This window comes from Spermophilus citellus, assembly GCF_964194105.1.
Source record: "Spermophilus citellus genome assembly, chromosome: 11".
NCBI lineage: Eukaryota > Metazoa > Chordata > Mammalia > Rodentia > Sciuridae > Spermophilus > Spermophilus citellus.
This window is the reverse complement of record NC_138192.1, coordinates 97904329-97917538: the sequence shown is the minus strand read 5'-3', so window position 1 is coordinate 97917538 and position 13210 is coordinate 97904329. Positions and strand designations below refer to the sequence as shown.

Below are 13210 nucleotides of genomic sequence, written 5' to 3'. Positions count from 1 at the left end.
CAACAGCTAGGCTTCTTCCAGTTTTAACCTTCTCCTATTTGCCTCCAAATACTAATGCCTTAGTATGGCACTATTCCATGATTATCTGTATTTCTCAAAGAGCAAAAGGAGCCTGCCTTGCCATGAAATCTTCCTTTCCCCACTCTCCTCCTGAGCATCTTTTGTGTTTATTTGGATTACATACCCACATTCCTCATGTGCCTCTAAAAGTACCTCTGGCTTTTGGACTCAGCTAGTCTACTTGGCTTGGTCTATAGAAGGAGACCTGCAGGAGACAACTGCAACTCTGCCCCACCCTCACTTCCTGGTCCTCAGGTGGGAACATGGCAATCAACTTTGGCACATTATCTCAAAAAAGTTGTTGACACTTGTTCTAATGGCACCACATAAATAGATGGGAGATCCAAAGTTAAGGGAGATGACTATTTTGTTATTTATTACATTCCTCCCCCACCCACACCAATCTAAAAAATGGACAAAAAATATATGGAGATCTATGAAGGGAACAAACCATTATTTGTGTAGCAGGTATTGTATTTTTATTTTCTTAACAACTTTCTAAATTGTCTTTAAATTTATTGTGCTTATTCTAGCAAAGTGATGAAGACTAGAGGTTTTAGAGTCGGCCTGCTGCTGTCTAGATCTAAATCCCAACTCTAACAAGATGATATGTGATCTTGTTATAGTAAATCATCTTTCCATGCCTGTTTCCTTATCTGTAAAATAGGAATAACAATAGTACCTAGCATCAAATAGTCACAGTAAAAAAGGAAGTGCTCAGCACAATACATATCAGCTACTATCATCTAGTCCTAAAAATTCTAATTTTTATTAAATGTAATTTGTATTTTTTCAAATACAATTTGAGTTTTTATTAACTTTAATTTAAATTTAATTTTTAAAATTAATTTTCCTTTTACCCTCAACTTTCATATCCATCTCCAACTCTGAAACATAACATAAAATCTACCCTCTTAACAAAGTTTAAGCAATATAGTACAGTACTGTAAACTACAGGCACTATGTTATATACATCTCTAGAACTTATTCAATTTGCTTTTAATTTCTTCTAAGAAAAATATGAAACCATCCACCACTGGTTCTCTGAATAATGAACCACCTTCTTTTCCTTTCCTTCTGATCTCAGAGGAAGAAATGCATAACCTCAATTTCAATGATAACCCCTCTACTTTTCTTTGTTCTCATTTTTCTCCATTTCTATAAGATTTTTTCCCCTACTTTTCAATCATGCTCCAGTTCCTCCTATCCTAAAACAAGACCCTAGCAGAATAACTTTTCTTCATCTACTACATTTCTTCATGAACTACTATTCAATCTTTCTTTTCACCATTGCCTTTTCTCATCAATCACTTATTCCTTTTAATTTTCTAGATGGACAAAAACTGACTAACTGAAGGATGCTCCGAAGGTACCAGTTGCAAAGATTAATGCTCTGTCTCTGGTCTCATTGTTTTTGCCACTCTTGTAGCATCTGACTCATTTCTGCCTACAGTGACTCTATATCCTCCAAATTCTTTCCTTGCCTCCATAAATGCTTCCTTTCTGACTTTTGTTCCTTCCCCCTGAAATGTAGTGGATCCCCCAAGTTCTGACCTTGGTTCACTTCCTAGACTTCTTTCTGGGCACACTAACCCACCTAAAGACATCAGCTTTCATCTTTGTAAAGTATGAATTTCAACTTCTAACTTCTTGTCAAAATTAGGCTTCCATTTATCAGTCTAAAAATTCTACCTCAAAACCAACATGTCTAAAACACAATCTCCCAAACTTGGTCTTTCTTCCTGCATAATTTCAAGAGGCTGACAGGTCTTATGTGAAGCATGATGAAAACATGAACTATTAAACAGTGACATAAAGGTAAATTCTGAAGCAAATGCTGCAAGGAGACCTCTGACTTTCAGTTCACCCTTTTCCTCTAAATGATCCAGCTATGATCATTTTAGCAGTAGGAGGAGGGATTATATTTTATGGTTACCTGGAGAATTTTCAGGGTTTGAAATAATTTATTAGCTATCTAAACCCTATCTACCTAAGCTGTCATTGAGAGTTCTGGGTTTTTGTTTTATTTTGGTTTTGGTACTGGGAACTGATCCCAGGGGCACTGTATTATTGAACTATACCCTAGCCCTTATTATTTTAATTTGAGATAGAGTTTTGCAAAGTTGTTGAGACTGATCTCGAACTTGTGATCCCCCTGCTTCACCCTCCCAAACTGCTAGGATTTCTGGTGTACACCACTGTGCCTGGCTACTGAGGGGTTTTTAAGTGATTTGGCCAACCACTACATAAACAATATTGTTTTAACTAATTCTGAGTAGTCTTGAGGCAGTAATTGTTAACATTTTATCAGAATATAAAATTTGCACAGATTACATATATGAAAAATACCTTGTTCTGCTTCAGTTCATTCCTGTCTCCTATTTCAACATGTATACTAACTGAAAAGAACAAAGATCTACATGCATACTGCATTTAGCTTAGGTATAAATTTTCATTTAATAATATTAGTATCTAAATCATATTTACCTAGATTTTAACTTAAGACAAAACTTAAGTGGTTTGACCTGAACTTGATGGGCTTGATCTAACTAATTTCATGTCAAAATTGAAAATAATTAATGGTTCAACATCTACTTAGATGGAATTGTTCCATTCTACTCTCACCTAGACTGCTTATTCCTTGTCCAAATCATGCTTCAAAAGGATGCATAAGCTTGGAAGAAACATGTAAGAATCCTTTCCAATCAATATTCTTTAATTTTTTTTTAACCTTCACATAAAGAAGCAGCTTGACCATGGGAGAAGGAAGAGATGAAAAGGAGAACCAGATGGGCATGCGCCAGCCAGCTGTTATCTGCTGGAGATCAGCTAGGCTTGTTTTTTTATCATGGTTTGGTTTGGAGTGCTAGCTCAAAGTAGGAGAAAAGCATTTAACTGGCTTATGTAAATGAACTGGTCTTACTCTTCCAGAGGCTCTTTCCCAAGTTTACTGTGACTATATTGCCCTTACTTGAAGGTTTCCAAATTCTGCCGCTCAAGTTCTTTTTTTTCCAATTTTTCTTGAATGTGATCTAGCTTACATTGCAGATGATTATTTGTCTGAAGAGCTTGCTCCAGGTTCAAGGCCAATTTCCTGTTGTCTTCTCTTGCTATTTCTAGAGCTTTGTGTAGAGGCTCCATCTGAAAGAGAGGAGTGTTTTTAATGCCATTATAATAGATGCAAGAAGCCCATTGCATTCCTTACACTGTATCCTCAAGTGCCATTGAAATAATTAGTTGGAACGAGGAACAGGTTTCCAGGTGCCTGGAATATAAGTGAAAATTTATTAGAGATTGTTTAGGAGACTCTTAGAAGGCAATGGGAAGGCTATGCTGCAGTGATCATCAGAGAGCTTTGGAAAATAGAGCCAGCTTAATTTCTCAAAAATTGTAACTAAAATTCCTCTTCCCAATCCTATCACCTTCTGGTTTCATTCCCTAGGAGAGATAAAAACTGGCAACTATTTCTTGTATATTCTTCCAAAAAGACTTATTTATATAAAATATCCATGCATATTTTATATATATTCGTATGCATAGATACATATTTATGTATGTGCACACGTGTTTGTGTTTCCTTATTAACAGTGGGATCACTCCAGCTACTTTTGAGATTATGTTATGTTTCTAATATATTATGTTTCTAAATCTTTTAGTTTCTGAAATCATTTGTGCATTAAGTGAAAAGATGTGGACTATACAAGACAAAGAATATTAGTCATAATTATGTTCCTGGATTGCCAATAAGTGACTCATTGTGAGGCTTAAAATTAGTTCATTTCCAATTTTTAAGTATGTCACTGCCCAAAACTCAGACTTGAGTGAAAAAGAAATTTACTTGATTTTTTCACTTAATTTTTCTCAAACAGCAACATCCTAATAAAATAAAATAGCTCAGTATTTTCATCTTTAAACACCTGGCCCTTACCTCACTGCTGTGCTGTGCATCCACAACAAGCATTCTGGCCTGCCACTGGTCCACTTCAGCTTCTAGCTTCTGCACCCTCTGTTGATTTAGAGCCCTAAAAATAAAAAGCCCAAGAGTGACTCTAGATTAGAATCATCTAAGAATTATACCACTTGGAGTTTCAGGACACTTTTCTTCTAAGACGCTCAAAGAGCGTCATATGTAGTAGGTCACAAATGCTCAAAATACCTGACTTGGTAGATGACAATTACAGTCTCAGCTTCAGAGAAAAAAACTAAGGCTCCTAAGGAATTAGATAACTTGTCCCATCTATGATTCAACTTGGCTTGATGCATTAAGCTATCAATATATGTTTCTGAATAACTCATAGGCTGGTAATTTTACACTACCTATATCACTAATTGTTAAAAAAACTCATCACTTTTATTAGGATTATTTTGCTGATGAGATTTTTGATTCTAAATACAAAGTTCCTTAGAAGTTTATTGTGAATGGCAAACAATATTTTTAATATTGTCCTCTTGACTTTTGGTTTTACTTCAAAGATAATATATTTTAACAATATGTAAAAAAATATAAGCACAATGAAGAAAGTAGAATCCATTTATTCTCTCGCAACACAGAGGCAACATGCACCACTAATACATACAATGTATTTTAGAAGCCCTGTTATACTCAGGCCATTTGTTCTTTAACCTAAAAGGAAAATTTTATATAATTTTTAAAACAAAGAAGAGCTTATTTGTAAAACAAGGCTAGAAGTAGTTAGTTCTCAGAATAGTTCACCCAAAATAATTTTTAATCTTGAAACAGGATAATAATAAATAAATAATTCAAACTAAAGTAGTCAAATACATACATATATTTTCTTTTTACCCAGTTGCTGAGGATCAAAAGTAGGGCCTCATGCATGGTTGGGGAGTGCTCCACCACTGAGCTTACAACCCCAGTCCAGCTTTAATTATCTCAGTAATACTATTACTATTCATAGAGCCAAGAGAAGAATTAGGTTTAAATTAGAAAGTAACAAAGGAAAAACAGCAATGCAGCATGACTTTCAAGGATACATACTTCTTCACATAACAACAAAACATGGCCATTTTGAATTTTTAGAAGTTATGTTCACTTCTAATTCCAGGTTTCCCCCAATTTGCTAGATCTTTAAAGAAAATTTTAGTAGTCTTTCATGAGGGAAGTGATATAAAGTGACTTCACGTTCTCTCTGGACATTCCTTTATAGTACACAATGCAGCAATATCAAGGACAGAAAATAATCACAGGTACCTTTCTTTCTTGAGGCCTGCAATCTCTGAATCCCTTCGCCCAAGCTCTATCTGTACTTTCTCTAAAGCACCTTGCATCTTACTATGAGAAGCCAGCACATTTTCCAACATGATTGTAACTTTGCAGTTGTCTTCTTTAGCCTCTGCTAATTGTCGCTGAAAGTTTCCTACCTAAAAGAAAATGAAACAAGACAAATACTCTTGATCCTTTCTGATTACTCTTGTGTGTCTCATTACTCCTAGGAGAGAGTATGGAGAGCAGGTATGGTAGAACACTAAAATGAATAACTAAAATACATTATATTTTTATATTTCTTAAGTTATTGTGACTTTGAGAAAAAGCAAAGTAGACCCCTGATCCTACAGAAAACATGGTAGACTAACTATCACTACACAGCACACACGTTAACCAGAGATGATAAGGTTGACAAATTCGTGAGTTCAGAGGTGATCCCAGGTGGTATGCTTAGCTGTCTTCTGATGGGGTCAGAAGAGAACACATCTGAAATCCATCAGAATTATCTCTTTTTCTAGACTGCAAGAGAAATTGGAAGCTGTTGAAGAAAGATACAGCTCACAGCCCTCTGCAGAGAGGCAAAATCTAGCATCTGCTCTCAAGAAGTTTGGAATGTGGTCAGACAAATGGACAAAGAAAATGTGATACATATGTGCAGGATAATATTATTCAGCAATAAAAATAATGAAATTCTATTATTTGCAACAACATGGTGGAACTGGGGGACATTAAATGAAATAAATCAAGCACAGAAAGACAAATACTTTATGTTCTCACTTACATGTGAAAGCTAAGAAGTTGATCTCACAAAAGCATAGAATAGAATATTGGTTACCAAAGCCTGGGAAGAATGAGGGGGAATGGGGATGGAGATGGGATGGTTAACAGTTCAGGAGTACAGCCAGATAGGAGAAAAAACTCCTAATGTACTAAGCAGAACAGGTAATTATGGTTGACAAAAACTAGAATATTTCAAAATGACTCATAGGATTTTGAATGTTCCCAACACAAAGAAATGATAAATGTCTGAAGTAATAGAGATCTCAATTACCTCAATTTTATTATTATATATTGTATGCATGTCATACAGAATGGCACAAATATATACAATTACAGTGTATCGATTAAAAATAAAAATGTTTTAAAAAAGCAAAGTTTGGGATGTGACTTCTGTTCCCACTAAGCACACACCATAGGAATGTTAAAGAGAAAGCATCATAGTACTGTTATATCACATTAATGAAACAAAAGTATGAATGTTATTATTACCAAGGTCAGATGAATTTTAATAGGAAACATTATGACTTTTGATTCTTTCAAGACAGTTAAAAAACATTGGAGTTACATGACATATCTTTAAGGGAAATATTTAAAACCATAATGAAGTTATCTTCTATAAAAAGAACTCTTCCTCTGATTACTTCTCATTCCTTTTACTAACAGATACAAGAATATCAGGAATACGGCTCGTGAAAGCTTTAATAAGCACTTCATCTTAGTGACAAACTTTCAGAACAGAGGGATGCCTTGCCTTCTTGTTTTCCCTATCCTCCAAAGCCTCCAAGTTCCCTTTCAACTTATGACTCTCTTGCAGGGCTGTATCTCGACACTTCACTGCTTGGGATAGCTCTTCTTCATTTTTTTCAAGAATGGATTTCACCTTAATAGAAAAATAGAAACAATAATTTTCTAAAATACCATAAATCAATGATGAGAATAAGGCACAGCAATTTAAAAACCAAACTGAATATGCTTAAACTTTTATTCACTAGTATAAATAAATTCCATCTTTATTAGCTGTTTATCCCTTTATAGAAAACTGCAAAATAACAACAACAACAACAACAAGAAAAATCCGTGTGCAAAAAAAAAACAACAGGTAAACCTAACATATTAGTCACTCCCTATGAAAACATATGAATAGAAATAGTAAGATTATGAAGATAAAATGTAAAATGATTATCATGGAACTAACTTCTTTTTGAAAATGTAAATGCATAAATTAATATAATAAAAGCCAAGACAAATAAATAATAAATAGTTCTATAAACCAGGTAGAAGTCTTAGAATTTTATATTCTTGAAACACTCCCAGTGGAGCCACACCATCATTTTAGATAATCACACTATTTTAAATATTACTTTAGCCAGGCACAGTGGCACAATAATCCCAGCAGCTTGGGAGGCTGAGTTAGGAGGATCATGAGGTCAAAGCCAGTCTTAGCAACTTTGCAAGGCCTTAAACAAGTTAGCAAGACTGTCTCAAAATAAAATACAAAAAAAGAGCTGGGGACATGGCTCAATGGTTGAGCTCTCCAGGAGTCAGTCAATCCCTGATGCCAAAAGAAAAAACAAAAACCAAAACCTTTTTAATCTCAAATTACAGGGTTACAGAATATTTGAAAAATAGTATAAAAAGTTTTTTGTAGTTCAATAGCAAAATTGGCTTCTTCTTCTTCTTCTTCTTCTTCTTCTTATTATTATTACTAACTAGATTACAGAATTCAATCAGTTTTCACCATTTTTTAGCTTTTCATGCACCTGTGTGTGTCCCAGAGGTGCATGTGCACCACATATTGGACTGTTCCATACACATGCTTATGTGACCACCACCATAATCATGATAAGAACACTTCCATCATCACTTTTTCCTTTCTACTACCTCTTTGCATTCACTGCCCCTCCAAACCCATCCATCCCCAGGTAAACATTAATTCATTCTCTATCTCTACAGTTCTGTCAAGAATATTAAACACTTTGATATAATAAATATCTGAACAGGTAACACATTCATATTCTTTTAAAACTGTTACTGAGGTACAATTGACACAATAAGCTCCATATATATAAAGTGTACAATCTGAGAAGTTTTGACATGTATAAACCCTTGAAATCATAATCAAAATAGTGAACATTTTCATTACCCCAAAAGTTTCTTTATGTCCTTTTGTAATCTCCCCCTTTATTTCTCCCTGTTTTCTCAACCCAACCCAAGGCAAGCTCTGATCTGTTTTCAGTCACAATAGTTTTCATTTCCTAGAATTTTATATAAATGGAATCATTGTTATGTACTCTTTCATAATTATTTTGAGATTTATTCAATTTATTGCACACATCAATAGTTCATTCCTTTCTGTTGCTTAGTATTCTATCTGGATATATCTCAATTTACTTAACTATTTACCTCTTGGATTCTTGAGTTGTTTCCAGATCTAAGCTATTACAAATAGAGCTGCTGAGAACACTTGGGTACAGTCTTTGTATAGACATATTCTTTCATTTTTTAATGGGAAATACTTAGGAGTGAACCAACTTAGATTCACATAGTGGTAGCACGCCTTGCGTTTTTTAAAAAGTAGCAAACTACTTTCCAAAGTGGTTGTGCAATTTTACATTCCCATCAGCAATGTATCAGAGTTAGCTGCTCTACATCCTAACACTTGGTATGATCACTTGGTATGAAAAATTTTAGACCTTCTTATAGGTGTATGGTAATATCTCACTGAATTTCCCTAATGGTGGATGTTTAATAACTTTCAAGTGCTTATCCATCATTCATGTATCATTTTTTGAAATATCTGTTCGATATTTTACCCATTCTTGTTACTGGGTTGTTTCCCTAATGAATTTTGAGATTTTTTTAAAAACCCATTCTAGAGAAAAGACATTAATCACAAAAGTGGTTTGTAAATATTTCCTTCCAGTCTGTTGATCATTTCTTTATTTCTCTTAATGCCTTCGAAGAATGCACATGTCAATTCTAATAAAGTACAATTTACCACTTTTGTCCCTTTATTGATTATAACTTTTGTTCCCTGATTCCCCTGGTACTGGGAATCAAACCTAGAGCCTCATGCATGCTAGGCAAGTGCTCTACCATAGAACCAACCCTTCTGGATCACACTTCTGATGTTAAATTTAAGAAATTTTTGTGTAACCCAAAGATCACAAAGATGACTTTTTACGTTTTCTTCTAGCTTTATAGTTTTAGAGTTTACATTTAGATCTATGATCCATTTTCAATTAATTTTTATATATGGTATGAAGAATGGATAAAATAGTTTTCATTTTTACACATGGATATCCAATTATTCTAGCACAATTTGTTGAAAAGACCATTCTTCCTTAGCTTTCAGTTTTATTGAAAATGAAATATAATATATCCATAAGTTAACTATTTGAACACATAGCACATTCACCTTAGTACAAAAAAATGTAAAAAAATCTCTCAGCCATAGTTTCCTTCCTCAAAAATTTTGCCAGCTTATTATAAACACAATGCATATACAAATAAATATGCATGTATATATTGTTTATTTCCCTGCCCTTTTTGCATGTAAACAGTAAAATACTATCTATTTCTGAACCTTGTTTTAACCTAATAATATACATATCTTGAAGTAGATTACAAGCTAAGATACATGTGATTTATCTAGCCAGTCTCATTGATTGGATTCTGGTTACTTTCAGCCTTTTGCTATTCATCAACAACTCTTCAGTAAGTAATCTTTAAACAAGTCATGTGTATAAGCTACTAAATATGTAAGGAAAAATCCTAGAAGTTAAATTGTGAGATCTAATTTTGTCATAATTATTACCAAGTTGTACTCCATAGGAATTTGTACCATTTATGCTCCCAACAGCAACCAAGAATGTCTTTTTCCCACACCTTTCTCAACATGTTTATATTTCCTTAAAATTTAACCTGGCAACATTTAAAATACTTTAACTTTTTCTGTAAGGATTCCAGAATAGTGTAAATAAGCCAATTCATTGGTTATAAAGATCTATTGATTTTTTTTCTAAAAAATAATACGTTTTAATTTTTAAAATTTTACCAGTGTTTACAAGATATATTTACACACACACAAACAATATTGCTAATGAAACTGTTTACACAAAGTATCTAAATAGTAGTCTACTTCATAAGATCATCTATAGTACTTTTTATTTTTAAACTTCCAGCAAAGATGGATGCTCTAATAAGTTCTCTCTGGAAAGTATTTCCCAATGTTCAATTTCATGGGGATTCTTGGATTAATGTATTTCTATTTTTTAATATTTATTTTATAGTTGGACAAAATACCTTTATTTCACTCATTTATTTTTTACATGGTGCTAAGGATCGAACCCAGGGTCCTGCATGTGCGAGACGAGCACTCTATCGCTGAGCCACAACCCCAGCCCCTATTTCTATTTTTAAATCATGACTTATTCAAGCATTTTAGCTCAAATGTTGAAATTAGTTAGAAATTTTGAATTTTTAAAAACTCAATTAGATTTATAAAAACTCAATTGTAACTCAAGCCAAATTTTCTATGCCCAAATGAAAATTAGCTGATGGCCAAGAATGGTTTCAAAATTTACATGAGTTTTTATTATTTGTTAAGAACCAATTTATTTGTTGTTATGCATATCTTTAAGTATTATCTTCCTAGATTGTTACTGCTTTCTTCACTATTATATAAATCTGAAGTTTCCCTAAGATTTTATTTGTGTTCTTCACTTACCAAATCCTGTTTAAAACAATTTGGTGATTCATCATTTAGTAAGGGTCTTGAGGCAAGAATGTCTATTTTGCCTTCTAATCTTCCCTCCATAGTTTTAATAGCATTCAAAAGTGTCTTTAGAGAGATTCTGGAGTCTCCAATCTCCTGAGATGTTCTCACAGAAGGCAGTGTAGGTGCAAAACTCACACGGCGTGTGGAGTTTGGAACAACACTGGGCAAACCAACTGTTGAAGTTCTCTCCTTTACATTATTTACATAAGGCCTAGAGCTTTCAAGGGATTTTGAAGATGCTGGCCTCTCTGGAGATTTCCTTCTTCTTGGTGGCATCACCATTTATAACAAAATAAAAAATTAACTAAATTTAGCGCTATTTTTCAAGGAATTGTTTCTCTCAGAGAAACAGCAATAAAAAGCAGCAACCACAATAAAAAAATGTTTGGAAATGTGTTCCTTTGCTTTCAGAATGAAGAGATCACACTGTAAAGTATGACCTAGTAATGAAATAGGCCTTAAACCAAATTTCCTGTAGGAGAGCGTATCTAATGAGGTCACTCTTACAACTTTGTGACCTCATCACTCATCAGTAGAGCAAGTAGCTAGAACTCCATGAGTATTCCACTGGAAGACATATTCTAGTACCTTGGTTACAGGGGGTCCATACACACAAATATTGTAGATACAGAAATCATACATGCTTACACCTAGAGTTGAAGATTTTTAAAATAACCTAATAATCTGTAATCATTAAAAGAACCACTTTCTTTTGGTAACACATTCCTGGGTTAAGTTCTTCACTAAATGTTTTATATATTTTGCTTGTTTAACTTTTTTCTATTAATTTGTTGAAATGTTATGTGACCTACAAAGGTTTCAGCCTCAACAGTCATCTTGCTGATAAGAAAACATCTTCACTATTAATACTTCTTTCAGGTGAGCTTCTGACTGTTGCAGGTATACCTTGTTGGCACTGAGTTCTGAGTTTGCCTATCACTCAAAAAACAGATACTTGTTCCTCCCATCTGCTAAGATTTTTTAGGCTCAAATTAAAAAACCACTTCCTTTATGAAAGCATTTACCAATGCTTCCAATCATATTAATGCTTCCTATGCATGCTCATTAATATAATCTATATTTTTTTCTGAAAGGCATAACATTCTATTCTATAATAAGGTTTATTAAGTACATTCCTAAACATCTTTAGAAGCAAGTTGAATGTCTTGATTCTTCTTCAGGCACCTTTATAATATGAATTCCTCTATGGCCTAGTAGAATCTTGTACACAGTAGTGCTTAAAAATGTTGAATCAAGAGAGGATATTAATCCTTCTGGATTTGTATGGTAAAGTAGGGAAAAGGGCATCAAACAATTTCTTAAAAACTAAAACAACAGAACAGCAATCAGACAGCAATCAGCTTTTGAAGTTATTAAACATACGTGAGCATATTTGGCCTCTAGAGCCTTATTCAGCTTGCGTAGATGTTCATTTTGTAAACTGGTTTCAGTAAAACACTGCAGTTGTTCTTCTAGCTGTTTAACTTTTGCCTAGAAAGAACATAGAAAAATAATGAACTTCATAATTTCCAAGAAGAGAAGATGTAAGTTTTGCAAAAAAATTAACAGAGGACACTTGAAACTTTCAAAAAAAAAAAATCTTCAATTTTTCTAATCATGCAAAGAATTCTATTTCAACTCACAGTTAAAAGTATATTATAGCCATTTAAATGTACTGAGATAACTCATTTGGTTTCTATTGCTCATGGAAAATACAAATCGATATGATATATAAACTTAACAATGAGATTTTGTATTTAATATATTTCAATTTTAAAGGAATTTTAGTACCTGGCATTCAAAAACCTTTGAATATGGATAATTAGCATTGTCAATGTGCAAGAAATAGAAATACATTCTTGTGGGCTGGGGATGTGGCTCAAGCGGTAGCGCACTCGCCTGGCATGCGTGCGGCCCGGTTCGATCCTCAGCACCACATACCAACAAAGATGTTGTGTCCGCCGAGAACTAAAAAATAAATATTAAAAAATTCTCTCTCTCTCTCTCTCCTCTCTCACTCTCTCACTCTCTCTTTAAAAAAAAGAAATACATTCTTGTTTTTTACTGACAAAGAATTAGAAAAGTTGAATAATTGGAATTCAACTCCATTATATTTTAAAACTAACTCATAAGGATAACTATACATATTTCTCTTTAAAAATTATCTTGTGGGATAAAAATAACATATACTTACAAATATGCAAATTCTGTAATTTGCCATATTTTCTTCCTCTTAGTTCTCTTATATAAAAGAACAATTAACATTACTGAGCCTATCCCTGAATCAACAAATATGTATCTAAATTTTTTTGTTTTGTTTTGTTTTTGATACCAGGATTGAACTCAGGGGCACTAGATCACTG

The 13210-nt window shown here is 33.6% G+C and overlaps 1 protein-coding gene across 4 annotated transcripts in view; it reads right to left on the bottom strand.

Annotated features, from left to right (window-relative positions):
* Positions 1 to 13210, bottom strand: part of CCDC150 (coiled-coil domain containing 150) — a gene marked incomplete at both ends in the record, with an annotated part of 125870 nt that overhangs the window by 19516 nt on the left and 93144 nt on the right. For 2 of the 4 annotated variants that reach the window (XM_081262371.1, XM_081262372.1), the window contains 5 exons: positions 3032 to 3201; positions 3989 to 4082; positions 5273 to 5442; positions 6819 to 6947; positions 12231 to 12338. In XM_081262371.1, the coding sequence (XP_081118497.1) occupies positions 3032 to 3201; positions 3989 to 4082; positions 5273 to 5442; positions 6819 to 6947; positions 12231 to 12338 (671 nt within the window). Of the gene's footprint in view, positions 1 to 3031; positions 3202 to 3988; positions 4083 to 5272; positions 5443 to 6818; positions 6948 to 10796; positions 11124 to 11717; positions 11781 to 12230; positions 12339 to 13210 lie in introns of those variants that run through there. The other 2 variants (XM_081262370.1, XM_081262373.1) reach the window with 2 other exon arrangements.